At 36.1% G+C, this 22,194-nt stretch overlaps 3 protein-coding genes across 3 annotated transcripts; 2 read left to right on the plus strand and 1 right to left on the minus strand.

Moving 5' to 3' along the window:
• The first annotated feature begins 2,635 nt into the window (after positions 1-2,635).
• Positions 2,636-8,782, plus strand: LOC131787653 (WD repeat-containing protein 82-like). Its single transcript, XM_059104746.2, has 9 exons — positions 2,636-2,837; positions 2,961-3,058; positions 4,318-4,384; positions 4,830-4,929; positions 5,041-5,157; positions 5,935-6,090; positions 7,430-7,499; positions 7,664-7,806; positions 8,510-8,782. Exons 1-9 carry the CDS (start codon positions 2,677-2,679, stop codon positions 8,570-8,572), a joined length of 975 nt encoding a protein of 324 aa, XP_058960729.1. The 5' UTR covers positions 2,636-2,676; the 3' UTR covers positions 8,573-8,782.
• A 1,157-nt stretch (positions 8,783-9,939) lies between these two features.
• Positions 9,940-13,675, minus strand: LOC131787654 (dnaJ homolog subfamily B member 9). Its single transcript, XM_059104747.2, has 3 exons — positions 13,324-13,675; positions 11,713-12,123; positions 9,940-10,848 (listed from the first exon to the last, which is right to left on the minus strand). Exons 1-3 carry the CDS (start codon positions 13,538-13,540, stop codon positions 10,778-10,780), a joined length of 699 nt encoding a protein of 232 aa, XP_058960730.1. The 5' UTR covers positions 13,541-13,675; the 3' UTR covers positions 9,940-10,777.
• Positions 13,676-13,777: 102 nt separating this feature from the next.
• On the plus strand, positions 13,778-21,314 carry LOC131787651 (protein cereblon-like). Its single transcript, XM_059104744.2, has 12 exons — positions 13,778-13,908; positions 14,355-14,440; positions 14,760-14,900; positions 15,503-15,564; positions 15,924-16,082; positions 16,503-16,680; positions 17,166-17,219; positions 17,685-17,769; positions 18,287-18,402; positions 19,063-19,124; positions 19,639-19,770; positions 20,150-21,314. Exons 1-12 carry the CDS (start codon positions 13,788-13,790, stop codon positions 20,355-20,357), a joined length of 1,404 nt encoding a protein of 467 aa, XP_058960727.1. The 5' UTR covers positions 13,778-13,787; the 3' UTR covers positions 20,358-21,314.
• Positions 21,315-22,194: the final 880 nt, after the last annotated feature.

The following is a 22,194-nucleotide window of genomic DNA, read 5'->3' on the forward strand; positions in this document are numbered from 1 at the left end:
TAACTAAAAAAAAAATACAGATCAGCGAGTTAAACAGTCAAAACCTCAGAGGTTTAAGGAGGGTCCAGTTGGTGAGCATCCAAAACATTTGTCTTACAGAGGAAGTGATGTAGTTAGAGGTTCCAAATGGTGTTGGGAGTGAGCTAATATGTAGCTGGTGGCCCCATTAAAGAAAATTGCAAAAACAAAACTGAAACTCCAGGCTTATCAACACACTATTTTCCCAAAAAAGAACACATGCACAAGAAGTGGACATGATTTGTGTGTATTCATTGCAAAGAGTTTGTCCCCAAGAAGTCTTATGTTTATGTGTGATTCATTTTGAGGACCTGTTTCAAACACAAGCCTGTGTTCTTGATGGACAAACTGCGACAACCTCTGGAGCTGAAAAAGCAGCTTATCAAGGGCTCAGATCCAATGAAGCCAACAGTTGTGCCTCACAATTCTCCTCTCACCAAGCAAAAACAATGAAGAGTAAGTACATGCATGTTAAGTTAATATTTAAGACATGCTCCTGGATTCCACTATTGTGATTATTATTCCCAAGTGCCTTCAAAAATGTATTCCCCATTCTTCTTGTGAGATCACCAGATTTTTAATCAAAATTGAATGACTACAAAAAAGTCTTTTTTTTCAAAATTTGCTCTCTTAACATTATCACTTTTGGAGAAATTTAAGTCAAATGAGACCAAATATGAATGAAATTGTATATTCATCACTAACCATTTGAGTATTCATTCCTTTAGACTACTGGGGAGGTAGATGAATTCATCAAGATGGAAGCTAAGACCATTTCACTGAAATTGGCTTCTTTTACAGTAAGCTCTAAAGACACTGCCCAAACCAGCTTTTTGCTGTCATTTACACAAATGCCTTTACAGGTTTAGATGGTAGTTTGAATTGCTCCAAAGCTACATTAATGCTTCTTGTAGTGTACCATTACTTTAATCTTCAGTATGATACAAATCAGAAGCTCTTGTTCCAACTCTAACAGGGACATGTACTGGGATTGCAACTTCTACTATGTAGTCACAAGTGTGCAACAATATTTCAAGAAAGTGCACATAAGACAGAGCCATAAAGGACTCAATATGTCCTTTCACCTTGACTGGAACTGTATTTTAAAGAATGTATTTTGTGTTTTAAGGTGCTAGTGGTTCAAATGGTCTTCGAATTGACCTTTGAGTTTCACATCAAGATGTGTCTTATTGTGACAATACCAACAGCACGACACAGCTCACGATACCCTGGATGTAGTTAATATATTCATTTCATGTTGCTTTGATTGTGCAATATCTAAGTTCTTTTTGGCATTGTGATTAAAACTCCACATTGAAGCCACTGTTTCCTTCTTGTTACACTTATATAGGTACTGTTGTTTCATTTCAACTTTTCATTTGTGTCATTATTTCTTAAATGGCCTTCACAGGCTCCATCATGCCTCTTAACCCTTTAACTCCCCAGATGTGATTGCTTATTCTCCCCTCTAGCTGCTACACCTTTCCCTATAAATTGGTTACTCATATTTGATGCTCAATCAAGGTAAATCTTATACCTGATGAGTTTGAGTATTCTCACTACCTGTTTGCTGTATAATCTATAGATATTAAAAAGGAGAAGTTACATGTTAATCACTTCTGGGAGTTAAAGGGTTAAATGCAACTCACAGCTGCCATAAGATTTTCAGAAGATGTTATAAAAGGCGCACAGGGGATGAGATAATACATTGAAATAGTTTTAAGTTGTTGCACTGGTAGCACATTAGAGATGTTGAGTCAAGGTACCAGCACTTGGTTGTTATTGACAAGGACATCTCTATGGAAATAGATAAGTATGGATTTCACCAGAGCCCAATGGTTGGCTTGATCAATAAGAAACCTTGAGAACTTGTTAGATTAACGGGTTGCAAAAATAAGTGAAACTGTAGGTATTGAGAACATAGCAATATTACTGTAGGACTACTGAACGATGTGAAAGCACTGTAATCAAGCAACATGATTGTACCAGCTTATTAAATACTTGATCGATGAATATAGAAAGAATATGAAAAGCATTTGAAGAGCGAGTCTCCACTAAATGAATACAGAAACGTTTCAAATATCAATTGAACGATCTTGCCAACATTCAGGCTAGCTTGCCTCTCAACACACAAAACAACTATGGCGGAGAGGCGCGTTTGCTGTAAAATTTCAACGAGTTGAGAAAGGAAAACCTGGTCAAACTCAACCAAGCCAGCGAGATGGTATCTGTAGAATTATTGTTCACTATGTAGTGGCACACGCAGGATCACATAATTGAGGCCAAAGCATCCGTTACTTCTAAACAAACGCCGTTTACGTGAAGTTCTAAACTTGCGAACGAATCGCCTTTCACCAAAGGAAGGGAAGGAACAGAGAATTTTCACTTACCTCCCCAAACCACACTTATGGTCTCACTGAGAAGAGCGTTACGACTTCCACTTACCACCCCAAGTCATGCTTATGGTCTCACTGTGAAGAGCGTTATGATTTTTCAGTTTATATACCGCCCACGTGAACCGACAAACATTTCTCCCCTCGCCTTACCCTAGGGAGAGTAGTACGTTTCTACGAAAACGAGGCTAGCTGTCAAGAGCGTCGTGTAATTAGCACGAGAAGACAAATTGCAAATGGCGGCAGTCTATTGCTCCTGGACACAATGAAGCTTGTGGACAGTACTATTCGTAGCTTTCGAGTTGCAAAAGTATTTCGAGAAAATAGTGACCGAATCAATCACATAAACTTCTCGCCAAATGGCGAGACTCTGATCACTAGCAGTGATGATGATTCCATAGTTATTTATGACTGCCTTGAGGGAAAGTGAGCACGAAGTTTAGAAAATTTCAATTCAACTCCTAGAGAGAAGAATGACTTCACTTCATGGTTGTCATGGCAGATATCTTAACGATAACACAAAACTCTAACTTTTTTGTCGTTTTATAGGCCGAAAAGAACCCTTTACAGCAAGAAGTATGGTGTGGCACAAATCCAGTACACACATGCAACAAACACAGTGATTCACACTTCGACCAAGATTGATGGTGAGCTCAAACAACAACTTTTTTTTTTATTCTTAGAATAAAATTTACAGCTATTCTGACACGCAGATAGCTCATACGAATCTTGGTGGGCCAGTCTTTGATATCTAATAAGGTCTAATGAGGGAATCCTAAATTACAATACATTACTAATTACCGTAAATAATTACAATGAAAATTTATCATTTTGAATGATAATATAAGAGAGATGAAGGAAATTTTTATTCTTAGATAAGAAAACAAAAATTAAGAATTTTTTAAACTGGTAATTAATACCCTATTCTGTAGTGGTAAACTCCAGAGAAGAAGTAATGTCACTTGAAATGCTTACTGGGAAAAAAATTATGTAAAAGAGTGTTTTCTTGTAATCCATTCAATTGTCAGGGATTTTTACCAACAGCCACACAGTGAAAACAACTAGGGTGCTATATTCACTGCAGTATACCTTCCTCTAGAAACTTTATTTAGGGAATAATAATAATTGTTGCCAAGTTGTTATTATTTTTATGATTTATTTTTATCATAATGCTACTACCACAAACACCCAAATGTAACAAGTTAAGAACTGATGAATTTTTGCATAAAAAATTAGAGAATTATTTAAGTCACTGTCATCAGTAGCTTCATGCAGGAGACATTGTCAAAAATTAAACTAAAAATGATGGAATTTCTTGGTCTGATCAACAAGTTTAACCTTGAAAATTAAGTAAGATTTATTAGGGAAGACTCAGAATACTCTAATCAAAATAATCTACACTTTCAAAGCCTCTGATGTATATTACCTATAGATTTTTAAATCCAAAGTGCTCAGCACATATGTATTTCACCTGCCAATTTACTCAGCTCAGAAGGTTGCATTTATGGTAATATCAGTGTTGGTAAAAAATTTGTTTGTTGCTGTTGTTGTTTTTTTTCCATAAAAATGTATTAGAGAAGGGAAATCAGCCTCAAATCCTTGAGGATATTGAAGGCTGAAGCCTAAGGCCCCTGTCCCAGTTGTGGACTTTTTTTCCGTTGTGCATTTCAATGTCTCCTTCACACAGTCTTTCTTTCTTTTTCCTTCTTGTGTGTTTTTCATGGAAGTATGGGGGAGCTTATCTACTCTTTATGATAAACAGGATCTTAGATTAAAATGCGACTGATTGTAGCAGTGTGAAGATCAGAACTCTTCTCAGACTCTGTTTTCCCATAGAGTCAAGCTCTGTTGTCAAAAAGATTAAACAACTATTGTAATTTTCCTGTTCTACTGTTTCTTGCAACAGACACTATCCGTTATCTTTCTCTACATGACAATAAATATCTCAGATACTTTACAGGACACACAAAGAGGTAAGAATTTTAATTTTAATTACACTTGATTTTTTTCCCCTTGCTTTTGCGCAAGTTTGGTGTCTTGTCACAAAGATTTATATTAATTGTTTACTTTTAAGTATTGCTTATCTAAAAAAGAAGCAAAAACAAAACAAAAGAACATAAATTTTATTGATTTGAAGCATTTTAAGCCAACAGAAGACTTGAACAACAATCAGTATGTAATTGTAAGAGAGAAACAAAGATTCTGTTAAGTACGTTTTAAACCTATATGGATATGGTAGATTACTTGAATTGATAGATAATTGACCATTAAAATGTGTGTCTGTTATAACAACAAAAGTAAGTACCAAATGAAAAACTTGATCTGTAATTTACAAGTGATATTATTTCACATCCTTTTCTATTGTTATTTACATCATTTGGTAAATTCTTTGCCTCACATACATGTGTGTTTTTGTAGAGTTATGACCCTACACATGTCTCCTATGGATGATACTTTTGTATCAGGATCATTGGATAGGACACTCAGGTTGTGGGATCTGAGATCCCCTAATTGTCAGGTACTTAAAATGACTATGAGTTTGTTACAGAAGAAATCACAAAAATGATTGCTAATTATCACATGGAAACAAGAAAATTTATATATTATTTTCATATGTCTTTTCATTGAGGGGTTGATGCATGTGAATGGGAGACCTGTGGCAGCTTTTGATCCAGAGGGTCTGATTTTTGCAGCTGGAGTGGACTCTGAAATGGTTAAACTGTATGATCTGAGGTCTTTTGACAAGGTATTTCTTGCCAATATATTGTAATGAAACATATCCAACAATATTAGCTCAATGTTCACATATAACATTCCTTTAGAACAGTTGCCACAAAAAGAGCACTGGAAACTTCTGTTTAAAAAGCAAATGAACTACATTAGGGGTTACCAACCATATCTATTTGGTAGATGGAACACTTTGGAAGGTTTGGTCAAAACAAAAAGAGTTTTAAAAGTCTTAAGAGTTTTAAAAGTTTTTTAAAGTACAGTTGACAGTTCCTTCAATGGGCATTATATGGGCTGCTTATTTAAAAAAGATCTAACCCAAACTGCGGTTTTCCGCAAGCAGTGGGCCTCAGTGATTCTCCTTAAGAGGGTTGATTTCATTTTAATAGATGTCCGTCTACTTTTAGGTTTCAGCCTGTTGACACTGTTCACAAAAAATTGATTCTTAGATAAAAGGTTTGGCCAGATTGAAGAAGGCTAAGAGTGCGGTTTTGTTAAACAACAGCTAAACTTTGTTTAAGCAACCAGCCCTATGTGTTTACTTGTGATGTTTTAAATGCATTGTGCACTTATGCAGGAAAGTTACTTTAATTTTATTTGTCCACAAGGAGGGGGACTTAGATTTAAATACCCTCCTTGTTCAACACTAAGGGCAAAGTTTACTGGTTTTTTTTTTTTTTGGTAATTCTTTTTTATTTTAGTTTTAAAATTTTCTTTATTTTGACCTTGCTTTTCTGTGTTATCTGACTTGTACTTTCAGAACAATGTTTAAGCATAAGTGAATTGTTTCCTTCAGGGTCCATTTTCTACTTTCCACATTCAAAATGACCCAAGCATTGAGTGGACAGGAGTTAAGTTTAGTTCTGATGGGAAAATGATCTTATTGGCTACAAATGGAGGAGTTATTCATTTGATTGATGCTTTCCAAGGAACACAGTTACATACGTTCACTGTAAGTACCGCTTTTATTGGATGTACAATAATGTTATTCAACAGTACACTTAGAGTCAGTGTAAAAATCTGTCATTGGTAAAACTTCCGGCAATATGTAGAGCTTTCTTTGGGGCTCATTCACAGTTGTGTGATCTGGAAATAGGATTCATAGCAGCTTCAAAAATTAGAAATTTGGCTAAAACCTGCAAAAAAACTCATGGGTAACAAGATAATTCACTACATGACTTTTATGGTAAAATCAACTGTAATTGTGAAGATTCTAGAGGGGTGGCACAATGCAAGGTTACAATAATTCAAACTCCTCTATGTAGATTTAAACTGATGTAATGACAGATCAAAGTTCAAAGATTTAGATTGATCAATAGTGTTTGACATGAAGGGTCATAGATAGTGAAGATCGAAGTTTATTGGCCTTAGTAGCAGTAGTAGTAGAAAAAATAGTAGTAGGTTTAGGTGCAGATTAAGTTGTAGGTTCAAACTGAAATACGATGATTCAAAGTAGAGTTTTACTTAGATAAGGCTTAAAAGAAATGGTAAACTGTCAAGAGACATGGTACAAAAATAAAGCTAGCAAACTTCTAGCATGAAATGAATAGATATGATGATTCTCATGTCATAAGAAGATACAAACAACAGTGTCATACTAACTGGCAACTAAAATGAGCATGAGAGAATAACAATTTGAAAAGAAACAAGGACAATTGATGAATAAGATCGTTTCACCATAATACTGTAACGATAATACTGAGTGGACTGAAAAAGAGATGTTCTATGACTGAGAAAAAAGCTGATGATTGTGTGACCTTATAAACAACAAAGAAAAGACTTATGTCCTTTGGATGACAACTCACACCAAAAAAAAAGTAGACACTTGATATAGTGGTAGCTTGGTTCCTTCTGATTGTAGCAAAGGTGGCAGTGTAGCTTCAACTAAGTTCTTTTTTACCAATATCATAATTTTTTAGGCTATGAAGAGTGAAAAAAGCTAAGGCATTGCAAAAAGTAGCACTCACAATAAGAACTATTACCTGGCTAGTGAAGTTTCCAAAGTTATGATAGAATTCCAGGAAATCTCGATTTCTGCTGACACCTTCATTTGAGACTACATGATAAGTAAATGTAAATCAAAAGGAATTCTGTAGGAAATCAGTAAAACAAATGGCGTTTCAAAACTAACATCCATCACCTACTAATATCTGCAATCCAAAGGTATTTTGAACATGAATCTGCTGCTTTGGCTTACTTCATTAGCTACAATGTACGTCAAAGAAACTGCTCAGTGACCTGCTCTAATATTAGTTTGCTAAATTTCCCTTTATTTTATGCTATCTTTTTAGGGTCATACTGTTACAAGGTCTACTCCAGTTGAAGTTTGCTTCACTCCTGATGCACAATATGTCATCTCAGGTAAAATATTTCACATCCATATATATGTATATCCATATGTGCAATCTTTGAATCAGAGAGCAATTTCTTTCAGTTACTGAGAATCAAACTTGATACTTTTGAACTATATTTCATCACATTACCTTCTGAAACAGGTAAATGTTGCCTCTTACATTGTTGAACAGGTTCTCAAGATGGACGTGTTCATGTCTGGGGGTCAGACAGTGGACAAAAGCTGACTGTGTTAGAGGGTAATCACCCTGGTCCTATCCAGTGTGTTGCATTCAATCCCAAGTACATGATGTTGGCCAGTGCTTGTACCAACATGGTCAGTATGATCTTTAGATGATGCATACATGTATGTGTACACATTATGCACAGTTGAAAGGATGGTAGATTGGAAGATTATAAGTTGATAACTGATTAGAGTTGTTGGTGATTCCCCATAATGAAACTTGTAATAGCTTTCCCATGAAACCTTACACACTGTTGTCACATGTAAAGGAGATGATGAGAAAAATACTTATCTTTAAAGGGAGCAGTACTCCATGCTCATTTCTGTGGTACATTTCTTACTCATTTGGGCAATCCCCTTCTGTTTGACAACAATTGTGTAAACCAAACTGTGAACAAAAAAGGGCACTGTTTTTCCTTTCAACCTTTGATATCATGCAGATTCTACAGCCATTCAACCAATTACCAGTAGTCACATGTGTTTCTGAAAATTGTAACTCCCTTCTCCTAAGTAGATACTTTAAGTTTTACTTCAGTGATAGATATCTGAGAGATCTTTAACAACAATACAACCTCCTTCCTTTTCTTCTTTAAAAGGTAATGACTTTTCATATGGTAGTGACTGTCTGAACTCACTTGGTTGTAATGCCCATTTGATTTAAGTGTGATTTCAATCCAAACTCAAATTAAGTAGTTAAATATTTTCACTGGAACCGCATGATGGCTTGAGCTGTGAGGAACCATGCTGAGATCCAAAACAGTGTTGAGACAAATTATCTTTATTTTGGTATTTGTAGGCATTCTGGTTACCTAATTTAGAGGAGGTGGATGAGGCAAGCAAAAGATCATTACCAAGCTAACATGAAACTGTTTGTTGAACAGATGTAGTTACCACTGAACCCTATGAACTGAGTATAAACAGTGTCACCATGAGGTGTTGGCTACATTGCTGTGGTTGATTTAGTAAAAGAAACAGTATAAATGTTGTATATAGCATATCTAGTGGCATCCTTAGTTTTTTTGTTTGTTTGTTTTCTAATACCGAAATGAAATAAAACCATGAAAATTTGTGTCAAGGAAACTAGTTCTCTCAACTTTACATAGTAGTGGGATAACTAATGAAAGTGCCTTTGCATTTTCAGTCTCAGAACATCAGTCAAGCACCTGAACAATCAATAGTTTCAATGTTTTGGGACTGTAAACTTAAATGAACACAGCTATCAGTCAAGGTGAAATGTGTTGCAGCTTTGTTTGCAAAATTAAAGCTTTGCTATCTGCAGTAGTTAGTATATTACTAGGATGACTCTGAATTGTATCAACAGACATTTTGAACTATTCAGAGAAAGGTACATCTTAATATGATGATCACAATTCATCAATGAAAATGGGGGTCAGCCAGCTCATTATTAAGTGAACCCTTTAGCCCCTAAGAGTGACTAGCATCTAATTTCTCCCTACGATATCACCCCTGAAACAAACACGAAAGTCATGAGAACAGAGGAGATGATCACCAACTAGTGTGGCTCTTGACTATTAAACAAATTCTCCTCGTCAGCCTCTTTGGAAATGTATGGGAAAAAGTATGGAGAATATGCATTCTGATGCTAGGGTGTAAAGGGTTGAGACATGTAAAGCAAGAATTGGGGTTTTATTAATTGAGATGGTAAAGTGTTACTATTGTACCCCTAACTCTTAAAAAAATGAACATAACTTGTTGTGAAATGCTATGGCATTTTTTAACTATCAGGTAATTTCAAGGAAACTAAAGAAGTTTGGGAACTTTGATCCATCAGAGAATTGGGGTTTAAAAATGACCAAACCAGTCAGTCTCAAACTCAGGTAGCTGTTTTAGCCTCTTTGAATCCAAAACCCTTATTAAGGAGTAAGGTTCCATTGATAGGGGTGCCAAATACATTGTTATTTGAATTTCTGTTAGGCTCATTTTAATTGTTGTCCTACTGCTGACTGAGAGGTTGGTGCAGATGACAGGTGAACCTAACTTGTCTCTCCTCATTTGGACAGAATTATTAACAAGTAAAATGTGAATGAAAAGCAAATTTTGCTCCTCATTCTTTTGTTTGAAGGAAATTTTTGTTTTGTAGGATGTTTAAAGCACCCATCTTGTTACCTCACTTGACATTTTGTGTCTATATTTTCAAGAAATTTAGTAAATAAATCTTTATTTCCAATGCATTAAAAAGATTTCCCAACTCTTTTAAACAGAAATGTTCAGAGATGTTTTCAAAGATCTCATCAAAAGAAGGATACATCTTTAAGAAACCATCACTTTATTCCATGTACAATTATGTACAGACAAAGGTCTATAGTACTTTACATTTAGTTGCTAAATACAGTCAATCTTGTGTGTAATAGAACACATAATTTAATAATATAACTAAATTACTGAGTGAAACTACCGTGTTTAATGGCAAACAATGAATCCTTCACTACTACCATGGTATTTCATTTTAAATATTGTAGAAATCTAAACTCATTCTAATACAAATAAAGAACAAAAAGATTTTTTTTTTTCAGTTTATGACATTATGATTTGAGAAAAATATCATACCACCCTCAGAGCCACAGTTAGTTGGGAGAACCTTCAATCAAGTACAAAACTATCTCAATTCTTTAGCAGTAGAATAGACCATTTTTATTGGTGACTGCCTGCACTATTCCTACAAATATTCAGTCCAATCCCTTACCCACCAAATATTCTAAGGTACCGTCAACCTGGGCTTCCATTCAAGTTTGCCCACTTTTGAACCCATCACTGAAAACATGAGTAAATTTGTACTGTTTAGATTTCCTTAAAGTAATAATTTTCCCTATTTATTTCCTGTGAGTTAACTTTATACTTTGCCTAACATAATTACATAAGATTTCTGTTAAAACTAGGTTATTCTTTGTAATTTTTTACCAACTGTAGTTAACAGCTCTTTATCAGTTCCTTCAACTACCTGTGGCACGGGGAAACCCAATTTGATTATGATAAGTTTCCCCATTACATTAGTCAATTCCCCAGCCCAAGAGGATTGTATTCTAAAAATTACTAAATACCATCCTTACGAACAATCTGTAAAAGTTGTAACCATATTTCCCACTTTCCTTGTGACAGTTCTGCAACTTCTACCTCCTAAAAATCAAAAGATGTATGATTATTACTAACATAACAACAAAGACATAATTTTGCATCACTCAGAATACTTGAATTATATTATGTTCTTACCAACTAAGCATGAGGGCCATACTAAGGAATATATTGCTATGAGGTTGTGGTAGTACAGACTGAGTGCTGTGAGGACTGTACAAAAACAATCAAGGACCAATATTCCCAGTATGCCTCAAGCAAGCCAGGTTAGTAAACAGTTAATTATAAGGTATTTGGACCAAACTTGTACATTTTGAATTTGCTGGCTTTTGCAAACAAAAATATATGGCTCATGACTGTTTCCTTAGAAATGGTCAGTATGGAAAAATGGTGACCAAGCAAGAACCAATTAGAAAGTTCAGATCTACCTCAGGACAACCTTGGCATATTATAATGATGTAGATTAATGTTATTTGCAACATGGATGTATTTAAATGCAGTGCAACAACACACCCACTCACACTTCTTCATTAACCCAGCATGAAAGAAACTTGGAAAGCTAGGATGACCAACACAACATCTAGCATTTTCTTTAACGTCATACACATACACCTCACCAATGTTATTTTATTTTATTTCAACCAAAGATTCATTTCAGTGGATGGAGTTAAAGCACCTAACAAAAGTATGCCACATCCAATTTGATAAGAAACAAAGACCTGACTTTGAATTTTGCTTCTACTTTCCCCAGTACTACACTTGAAACCTTATGGATTATTTGATCAGTAACACTGTAGTGATCAGTAACACTGCTAGATGCTGCTTTAACATTAATTAGCTCTTCTGTGGTATAAATCTGATGAGCTACTTTTTAAATCCATGTAAAATAAGTTTTCATGTTTCACTTACTTGATTGTGTTTGTTTAAACTCTGAGTGTCTGACATTTCTGTGGAATCTATCCCCATTATCTTCAGAGTAAAAGTCATCTCTATGTCTACCGCTGTGAAAGCTGTCATCACTAAAAAATGAATCTCCAAAGCCACCAAACTTAAATCCTCCTCCAAAAAAGTCATCTTCGTCATCATCCTCCTCATCATCATCATCAAAGAAATCATCAAATCCTCCTCCAAATGAAAACTTAAAACCTCCACCTCCTCCCCTCTGATTGTGTCCATTTCCAAAACCAAAGTCAAAGTCTTTAAATATATCATCAAAGCTCTGGAATCCTTGATTGAAGTTGAAGCCATCATTATTCATCCCTTCTGATCCAAATTGGTCATATTGTCGCCTTTTCTTCTCATCAAATAGTACCTCATATGCTACAGGTATGGAAGGGGAAGTAAATTTGTTAGCAACATCTTTGAGGTCAGTGGTGTTAGATTATGTTTTATGGTTAATTTTATGATAGTGAACTAATTATGCAGTTAAAATATTGAAGGTAGCATGGGCTTGAAAAAAAGCATTGAAAGTTTTAATTCCTTTCAGTACAAATCAGTGTTTGGTAGACTGGATTTTGTGGTTTCATAATGGCTTTGATTGTTCCATTGACACTACTTTCTCAAACAGACACTTGCAATTTCTTCCACAATACAAGACAGACACCTATACATTATGACAAAAAGTGTTTACTAAGTAAAATATAACACACATGAAGACATCAAAACTTTGTCTGTAGACTGGAGGTTCATTTATTGAGGATGAAACTAAAATGTTCGTGGAAACTGCTAGACATCTTCGATCCTGCATGAAAACTGACATGCATTTCACCTCTGACCTGACTGTACAATGTACCCTTGAATTTTCTTACACATTTAATTTGTTCCTCAAATTGTTCGGGTACACCTTATGTAATCATGTACTTTTAACGTAACCATATAATTCTCTGACAATTTTAGTAAGTTGGTTCTAGATAGAAATATTAGCACGACATAAACCGAAATGATAGCATTTCCAAATCCTCTCAAAAAGTTTCAAGACATTTCATTCCGTCTTAAGCAGAAATTAAACCATTGTGACTCAAATGTTGACAACACGCTTCACTTGAAAATCAAAACATTAAAAACATTAAGATATTGTTGTGCAATCCACAAGTGCAATGTAATGCAAACAATTGCGGAATTTACTAGAATCCATCAATCTCTATAAATAAGAACATTTGTTTAAGGAACTGAGGCGATCGCCACTCAATCATGAATTACCATGGTAAAATTTAAATATCTCGCCAAGTGGTTTGACAGTGATTATAGCACAGAACAACACAGAAATCGACACCCGGTGTTTGAAGATACCTAACTTATTTAGTGGGTTTTTGCGAATCTATAATCCACGAAAAACGAATTCAAGATTTCTTTTTACATTTCGATTAGGAAAATAAAACCTTAATTAAAAAAAGAATTGGTGAAGGTGACTGGTAAATCTTGTTCAATACGATTGTTTTGCCTCTAAGGGGCTCAAACACTATCGACAATCACATTTCAAGCGAGATATTGACGTCTCAGTCAAGTATTTGCATTACCTACCTTCCACAACTTCTCTAAATTTCACCTCTGCATCCTTAGCTTTGTTTTTATCGGGATGATATTTTACAGCAAGCTTCCTGAAAGCTTTCTTAATCTGTCTGCCGTTCGCATCTCTAGGAACCCCTAAAATTTTGTAATAGTCCTTGGCCAAAGCCAAATCGATGACCAGAATACTAAATGCCGCCGTTACAAGTAGAACAAGATTGTCACAGTTCATAGTTTTTTTGTCTGTGATTCAACAGGCAAACAGTTGATGAGTGAAGAATATTTCGATCCGTAAGAAGAACGACACAAAGTTGTCTACCTAAGCAAACGTGTTGTTTTCTTGGTAGCAGAACGTTTCCCTTCGAACTGCAGCATACGAAGCGTTCTGTGATTGGTCAGTTGGCAAAGATGACGTTTGATTTCCGCCGAAGGCGGCCAGTCCCAGAACTACTTGCAGCAGTTGCAGAATCAAAACAAACATGGCGGAGGAGTCTTCGGACGAGGAGCAATATGAAGATCTTAACGTTCAAAATGGATACGATGGTGAACTTGAACTGTACCTCAGGGGTGATTCTGAATCAGATACAAGTGACTCGGCAGGTAGTATAATGTTGTGAGGGAAGTCTCTAAAACGGTGTAACGGGCGAAGTTTGCATAGAATGTAGCAAGGTGCAGAAAGAAGTGTTAATGCAATAGTAAAGAGATTTCGACTAATTTTCTCCTCAGTGGATATAAAGCCAGTATGGTTTGGGCTACTATCAAGAGGGCTATACGCTCGATTTATAGGAAACTTTTTTGCTTTATCAGGACCAAAGACAATTTGAACTGACAACAATGTGTACACATGAAATAATTGATGGAGACTCTAGACTGTACTGACGTTAAACTTCGACTTTTGTGACTAGAGTTACTCTGAACAAGACATTCATGAACTCAGCTGTCGTATAGCAAGCATATGAATTTGTATTTCGACATTCTGTCAGTAATGAGTGATTTATCTGACTTACTAAAATATTTAATGTATTTTTTTTGTGGTTTTTATTCAGCTGAAATTGTCCAGGATAGTGATGAAGGCGGAGCCCTTAATGAGTGTACAGTGAATTTTGACCAGTCTCTTCCAACTCGCCATCAAGTGAGCATTAGCCTGCACTCTTTTAACCCTAACATCAGTATGCAATTTCTCCATACTTTTCTCCCTACATTTCCTAAGCTGTCACTAAGAGGAATTTGTTCAGTAATCATGAGGTGCTTTAGTTAGTGATCACTTTCTTCATTCTCATGAACTTAATGTTTGATTCTAGGATTATTTTGTAAGGAGCAGTTAGATGCTAGTCACTTTTAGAGGTTAAATGGTTAAAACACAAATTAGTGTATATTTACCAAAGTGTAAGACTTATGACTGGAATCATTAAATCTTGAACAATTAAGGTATTTGTCTGTTTTCCTTGCAGTATCTTGGCGAAGAAATGGATGAGTTCAGTGGACGCACATATCATGAGCCTGGTTCACATATCACCCTTCCATTACTGATGTTACCTGGTCTTGTTCTGGTCCCTGGACAAACTCTTCCTCTTCACTTATTTCAACCTCAGGTTGGACATACACTTTTAAGAAATATATTCATGACTTGAGAGATATACTAGACAAATCTTCACTTTAACATAGGTGAATGGTCAGCTTAACTTAACTCTGTTGCAACTTTTAAGAAACTAACTGACTGACTTTTACATTACAAGGTAAATGATTTGACCAACTAAACTGCAGCTGTTTTCAATTGAATGTCTAAGTAATACAAGATTGCATTGGTTTTACTCAACTATGCCCTATGACTGGTCTAGAAAACTCTCTTGACCAACTTCCAATGAATAAAAAACTGCAACCATTAAGATTTGGTTGCTCATGTTTTCCTAAGCATCAAGCAGTTTCATTCTCTTTAATGAGTTTTAATTGGCTCCCAGTGATATTTTCCTTTGGTCTTTTTAACTTTGGTTTTAGTCTTTCAAAACTATGTTGAAAAGGGCTCAGAAGGAAATAAAATAATCAGGGAATTTATCTCTCTGATAGCCATTAATTCTCTTTAATGGGTGGGAAGGTGGGACTGCACATCTAGTATTATTTGATTACAATTTTTTTGTAAAAAAATATGGATGTATTGACTTTTATTAACTACATATGTAATTGTTCTTAACACCAGTCCGTGTCAATGATGAAAAATATTATAGAAAAAGACAGAACGTTTGGCATGGTAAATGCAAGGTGAGAGATTTATGCCACAGTCCTCAGAGAACATGTCTTCTTTTCTAATTTATTGCCAATGTTTTTTTCATAAGTAACTCTTCTGTTGGGAGATTGTATTGCAAGCTCATTTCAGGTTTTAAATGTTATATATTGTTTTATATCTTATCTAGGTCAAATATTTTTAACTCTATCGAACATGATTTGAAATGATATTTTGATAAAAATTGTGAAACTGAAAATATGCAAACTTTTCTTTCTTGTTTCCTTTAAAAGCTTTACAGTGACTAAAGACAAGAGCTCAAGTTCGTATCTCTTAACAAGCCTCTCATTATTTCATAATATCAATGTTTATTGTTTGATATCATGTTGTCCTCTAGATATGGCATTAACCAAAGCCAGCTGCTTGCTGCCATTGGAACCACAGCAGAGATATTCTCCATGAAAGAAGAGTCTGATGCAGGAATTAATACACTGCGTATCAAAGCTACAGGCCGTCAAAGGTTTCGAATTAAAGAACTGCGTAGGCAAGTGGATGGGTGAGTTACAAGGTCATGCAAGATAGTAACGTGTTTTAGTCAATACCTTTTAAAGACTTATACTTCTGTAAAGAAACCTCTTATAGTCCTTGTAGCTTAAGTCTCTAAGCTAATAACTCTAACTGATACATGGTAAAAGAGAAGAACAGTTCCTAAAAGATATAGTCGGCCAACGGTCAACCAACTGTTAGCCGACTGTCAGCCAACCAATGGCCAACTGTGAATCAATGAAATATTGTTCACTTTTACCCATGTACAGTTGTTGTACAATATGTAGTACCTGAAAAACAATGGGAAGGCATGAACTGGAATAGGGTCACAACCAGTTGATAACATTTTCGTCACATTTAGTGTCTTTAGAATGAAGGAGTGAGCTCAAATATTGAAATTTTAACCAAGTTTTGCTTTTTCCTGCCTCAGTATTCTACTGGCCACAGTGCATGTTTTACCAGAAGTCAACCTTCCCTCTCATCCTGAGGGTGCACTTTGGTCTTGTTACCACAAGTTTGGTTGCCAGGGAACCACTAGTGGCTACCATGAAAAACCACACCAGGTCACCTCCAGAAAAAACAGACTGGGGAAGAATAAGTATCACAAGGTTAGATTTTAAGGAGGCATCAAATTTACTTTGATGAAGTAACACTACTTTTTCTTAATTACTTTTCTTAATTTCGTTTTCACCGATCAAGCTGCAGAGTGACAATCTTATGTAGCTATTGATCAATTAGTCCATCTTATGTTTCTCTATATGGCAAAAGCTAAGAACCAAGCTTGGTGATCCCTGTGGTTTGTTTGTTTGTTTGTTTTTTTCAAAAGGGACACTGCTTGATATGAGGATTTAGTTCCCCCTTCTTTTGACGTTCATCTTTTTTAATAAAGTTTTTGTTTTGTGTTCAAAATCTTTCTAAAATCTTTAAGAAATGCTGTCTAGGGTGGTGAAAGTTTCTCTAATGCAAGAGAGAAGTTAGGTGAACTAGTTATGGCATCAAAAGCAGGACAGTCTATTTAAATGTTTGCTGCAGAGCTATATATATATACATATATGGTACCTTATTAAACTTGAATCACTGATCAACTCTATAGGTACCCACCAGTCTAAGTTCATGGCCAAGCTGGGTATATGAGTTGTACAATCCAGTAAGTTATAAAATGTTCAATAAAAAATATTAATCAAGGAGAAAACCTTTGGATACTGTCACATGATCAACCTGGCACATTCCAGATCTTCAACAAGATCACCTACAGTTCTTTTGGGAATGGTGAAAGTAAAGGATAAAACACATGGGTCTTAGCAGTGACTTTTCAAAGACTGAATCATAAAGGTTCTTTTCAATAGAGCTACAACTTTGAAAATATTTCCATGAAATATGAGAAACTGCTGGTGTCCACAAGCAAGTGTTATGATTTGTAACAGTTTACTGGAAACTGTTTATATTTTGTGGAGTAGAGGATTTTCCCCAAAATACAACAGCCCATGCATTGTGTACCAATCATTTCTTTCCTGTATACAAAATAGAACCCAAGAACACACTACTTAACAGCAACTTGGCAGTTTTTAAGGAAACATAATCTCACTACTGTGTCAAATTTAAATTTCTACAGTTTCTTCTGATGGAGCTAATCAAGAAAGAGTTAAAAAGTTGGAGTGAAACTCTACGTATCGACAACGTTCCTAGATCACCACTAGGTAACAATGATTAAGAACTAGTGCTTCAGTTAGTGTTGCATGATATCATAGGTTATAATCCATCAAATCCTTTTTCTTGTATGCCATTGGTCTAAATGCAACCCATAACAAAATATATCCCCAGCATAAACTGGTGAATATCCAAGAATATACCCAAAGTGATATTACCCAATTTTTAAACTTTTGTCCAATTCAAAAAAGTCATTGTTTGAAATTCAATTCAAGATGAGAGAACGTTTTGTGGTTGTTACAGAAGTATGGACATGTCTGTTTGTTTATAAAATTATACCAGAGAACATTGAAAAATTAACATCTTGCACAGTAAATGGTGAGTTGTTCCTAAGTATTTTTTCTGTGTGATGCAACTGTATTTGAAGGATAAGAAACGCAATAACCTCAATGCTTTGCAAACAGCTAATGCAGGCATCTTAAAAGAGTGACACTTATTGTTCAAAGTACATGTAATTGCTTCATAAGATGAAACAGTCGTATATTTTTTTGTGTCTATCATTTTCAGACTTTTCTTTTTGGGTGGCAGCCAATATGCCCTTAGATGATAGCCTTAGACTTCAAATACTTGGTATCAACTGCCCTACTCAAAGACTACGAAAAGAGCTAGAAATAGTCCGTAAGGTAATTTAAAAGATTCAAACTTTTAAGAGCAACCTCCTCTTTACTGTTAAACAAAGTATATACTTTACTGTAACATGTGCACCTGTCGTTTTTCGATCCTTCCCCCTTTTTTTCCTGCTGTTTTGTTTAGGTTTTTCTCTTTTTGTGTGGACCTTGGTATGTAGGACATACGTCAAAGAATACCAGCTTTCCTCACGCCCAGGGATTAAACTGACATTTAAAGTAACGAGTTCTAATTTTGTTCTGGATCGTTTACTTTTGTTTCGTTGTTATTGGTTTTTATTTACTCGCCTTTAAGTGCCAACGAAGATAAGTTTACGCGAACTCAATTACCCTTGGTCTCGTTAGTTAACTGAATGTTTGACATTAGCAAGAAGTAATGGGATCAAAGACCCCATTTTTTTTCTCTTTTTTATTTCGCGCAAGTCCATAGGATCGTTTTTCCGGGAACAACGAAGACGGATTGTAAATTTTCGTAAAGTTGAGAATGACTGTTTACTTTTTAAGAGTTTTGTTTGACCCTTATCGAATCCAGTTTTTAGAGGTACATAACTCTTCTCAAATAGACGAACCCCTATCTACCATCGATTGATTTCCAATCCTTTTTCAACCGACTGACGGACGACTGACGTCACACCCACTACCCCACTTGTCTTACAGTGTAGCGTGTTGTGCTGTCGTAGTTGTGATACCAAGATCGTGGAAAAAAGTGATTTGTTCAGGTGAGGCGTCATCTGGTGAGTTAAGACCATTCTAAGTGAATATTGTGTTATTTATTTTTGGTAGAATTGTTTAAAATGATGATTTTCAGAGTTCCATGAAACTTTCCTCTGTAATATTGCTCCAAATCGACGGAAAGCTAGAAAGCAGCGCACATATTTGCCTTGTGAGAACTTTTCGGCCTTTTTTGTGATTTATACGGTTGTTGTAAATGAATTTTAGGTATATTCAAGAACGTTTGTCCTCAAAGTACCCATTTTTTTCTATATCTCGGCTACCGCTACATATCATTGCGCATACGAAGGAGAGAACCCGATAAATACACCTGAGAGCGTGTCTTTCCTTAATTCATTTTTACTCTGGTCTCTCAATGATTAGTTGTAGCATGACAATGCCACACTGCAACAGGGTTAAAAGTTATGTCCAAATGTTATCCCGCATCTGGCTGTTTTTAACTCCGTTAAACGTTAAATCATAGTTCAATTAACTCTCCAGTATTTTTATGTTATTTTTCAGCATGTCCTTGGATGGTCCGTTGGGTGCTTATGTGAATCCAAATGGCTGGGTGCACGAGACGCTCACATTTTACCGAGCCTCCGGCATCAGACTTAGAGGAAAACCCACCGCACAGAACAGCTGGTTTCCAGGGTAAGTCGGTATCTCCCCCACCCACCCCTGCTAAATGCTGCTAACCTTGTTAGAAGTAACCTTTGCGTAATTTTCTCTTGTTCTGTGTATTTTTTTATGGGGTTTTTCTGTTAGTTTAGCTTTCTTGCAAATCTAATTTATCTCGGTAAGGGAGTGACCTCACAAAGCGGAGCTGAGTGTAAAACCAACATGCGAGATAAACATGGATACTGAAAGTCAGTTAGATGCTGGTAATTGAAGAAATGTACAGTGTGAAAGAGAACCTGACATTCTGGGAGAGAAATTGACTGAATGTGTAAAATCGAGTCAGATTACAAGCAGAGCGAGTTAAGTGTACACTACTTGCAGATTAGATTTTTGAGTTTTTTTTTTCTTCTAGGTATGCTTGGACTATAGCTGAATGTGCCCAATGCGCTGATCACTTAGGATGGCGTTTCACTGCGGTCAAAAAGGGTCTGTCGCCCAGTAAGTTTTGGGGACTAACCCGAGCGTCTCTGCGTCCCACCTTAAAATACGACGAGCAAGAAGAAACGTCGGGAAAGTATACAAGGGCGTCATCCTCCTCATCCACCTCTTCGTCCCCATAGAGACCCGTGCAGTGCAGCTAAAAGTAGCTCAAAATACTGGAAACCCCAGCTTTGAAAACCTTGGACCCTGTCTTGGCTCGTTGTTGTAGAGAGGATATCAAGTTTTCTAACTTGTGAGGGGTTAGAAAACTGTGAATGTCAATGCACTTCTTTAGAAGGGTTCCAGATAATGTACCTCCATACGTCGATAATTCATGTGGATTGAGTGAAAGACAAAAAATTTGTCAACGATAGCTATGACCGCACAACACTTTGAAAATGTAGAACAAAAGTTTGATGTTATATTGTAGAAGACTGAACTTTCTCTGTTTTGATAAAAATTGTATCAAACATGGACGAGGGATCAGTTGTATCCGCCACAAGGTTCTTTGTTAGTTTAAGCTCTAAACACGCGTACACAATGTATCGTTATAGTTAGCAAAGCGCTCTTTACACCTTCGATACGTAAATGAAGTCGCAATTACCCAATAATTTTAGAGGACGCGGTGTACGTCTAGAATAGGGCTGTCTGAGAGCCTTAATCAGCGTTGCTGTATGTCGAGAGAAATTCTAATTTCTCTCAGCGTAGTGTTCTGAGTGAGAAAAATCAGAGCAGGGAAGGGAATACGGGAAGGCAGAGGAAATTGAGGCGCTTTGACGGTTAATGTTATAAGAGTTATAAGTAAGGCCAACTTGACTGGCGGTAATAAGAAGAACAGTGAAACGTGCATAGTTAGGATTCATTGTTGACTGAGGAAGCATGAGTTGTGCTACTTCTAATGAAAAAGGAGGCGGCGATATAATTTTTTTTCAGTAAAAACCAGTAAGCCTTGCGGTCGTATTGATACAAAGATTAGATGGAATTCTCTCGTATGTAGTTTAAATGAGAAATGGCGTAATACGCAAGTTCGCATAACAAATGTCTTCGACGAGAGAAACGAGAAATGAAGCTTTTTCACCTGTAATGGTGTTTGATGATTTTAATTCGTTTTTTTTTTGTCACGAATCTTCTATCGACACCCACATTGACACAAATCAGTTGATTTTACTATCACAAGCAAGAACACAGAAGACAAAGAAAAGTGTAGCGGACGGCCATTTAACATCCTCAAAAGAAGTTGAAAAAATGGGGCATGTCATGGACATTTGCGAGACTGACTCAGTAAAAAAAATTGCATGTTGATCAAAATGTATTTTGATTTGTACAGAAAAGGAAAATGTTTTGCTGGAAGGAAACGAGTTGAAAGATTTAGAAGCGAAGTGATTAAGGTGGGGACAAATTTGGTTTACTAAAGGGGCGAATTCGCAAAGGTGGCACGGGGGCGAACCTGCAGTGGGGAGAATCCTCCAGATACCCCTTCTACCCGGTGGTCTTGGAGATCCTCAGCAAATAAAAACCGTTGCGATGAAAAGATCACTATTTCGGCAGCAGTGGCGATCATGTGGAAACCAGGTTTAACCAAAAATAGCGTTAGAAATATCCTGAAAAGCATAAAAAGTTTGTCAAATCGTCTTATGTATCCCAGAAACTCCCTAGCATGTGGAAACCAAATCAATCATTACGATCGCTGGCCGCGTTTTTCGACATTTTCGGCAATCAACGCAACTGGGAGGAATCTAGGCTTAACTCCGAAAACCCTAAGAGTGAATAACATCTAATTTCTCCTAACAATATCACCCTTGAATTAAATATCGAGATCACGAGAATGAAGGAAATAATTGCTAAGCTCCTGACTGTTCAAAAAAAATTTGTCCTTTTCATTCTCGTAAGGAATGGTAAGAGAACAGCATGGAGAAAGTGCATGCTGATGTTAGGGTGTAAAGGGTTACATGAAACGGAGCCAAATTTTTAAAGAGC

Source organism: Pocillopora verrucosa, chromosome 14, assembly GCF_036669915.1.
Source record: "Pocillopora verrucosa isolate sample1 chromosome 14, ASM3666991v2, whole genome shotgun sequence".
Lineage (NCBI taxonomy): Eukaryota > Metazoa > Cnidaria > Anthozoa > Scleractinia > Pocilloporidae > Pocillopora > Pocillopora verrucosa.

Excerpts from the sequence above, each read along its gene's own strand:
- LOC131787653 (XM_059104746.2), top strand. The coding sequence starts at position 2,677 with ATGAAGCTTGTGGACAGTACTATTCGTAGCTTTCGAGTTGCAAAAGTA. Across the intron at positions 3,059-4,317 it reads CACTTCGACCAAGATTGATG|ACACTATCCGTTATCTTTCT; the intron begins GTGAGCTCAAAC and ends TTCTTGCAACAG. Across the intron at positions 4,930-5,040 it reads TGAGATCCCCTAATTGTCAG|GGGTTGATGCATGTGAATGG; the intron begins GTACTTAAAATG and ends CTTTTCATTGAG.
- LOC131787654 (XM_059104747.2), bottom strand. The coding sequence starts at position 13,540 with ATGAACTGTGACAATCTTGTTCTACTTGTAACGGCGGCATTTAGTATT. Across the intron at positions 12,124-13,323 it reads ATTTAGAGAAGTTGTGGAAG|CATATGAGGTACTATTTGAT; the intron begins GTAGGTAATGCA and ends CCATACCTGTAG. Across the intron at positions 10,849-11,712 it reads GTTTAAACAAACACAATCAA|GAGGTAGAAGTTGCAGAACT; the intron begins GTAAGTGAAACA and ends TTTGATTTTTAG.
- LOC131787651 (XM_059104744.2), top strand. The coding sequence starts at position 13,788 with ATGGCGGAGGAGTCTTCGGACGAGGAGCAATATGAAGATCTTAACGTT. Across the intron at positions 16,083-16,502 it reads CTGCGTAGGCAAGTGGATGG|TATTCTACTGGCCACAGTGC; the intron begins GTGAGTTACAAG and ends TTCCTGCCTCAG. Across the intron at positions 19,771-20,149 it reads CAGAACAGCTGGTTTCCAGG|GTATGCTTGGACTATAGCTG; the intron begins GTAAGTCGGTAT and ends TTTTTCTTCTAG.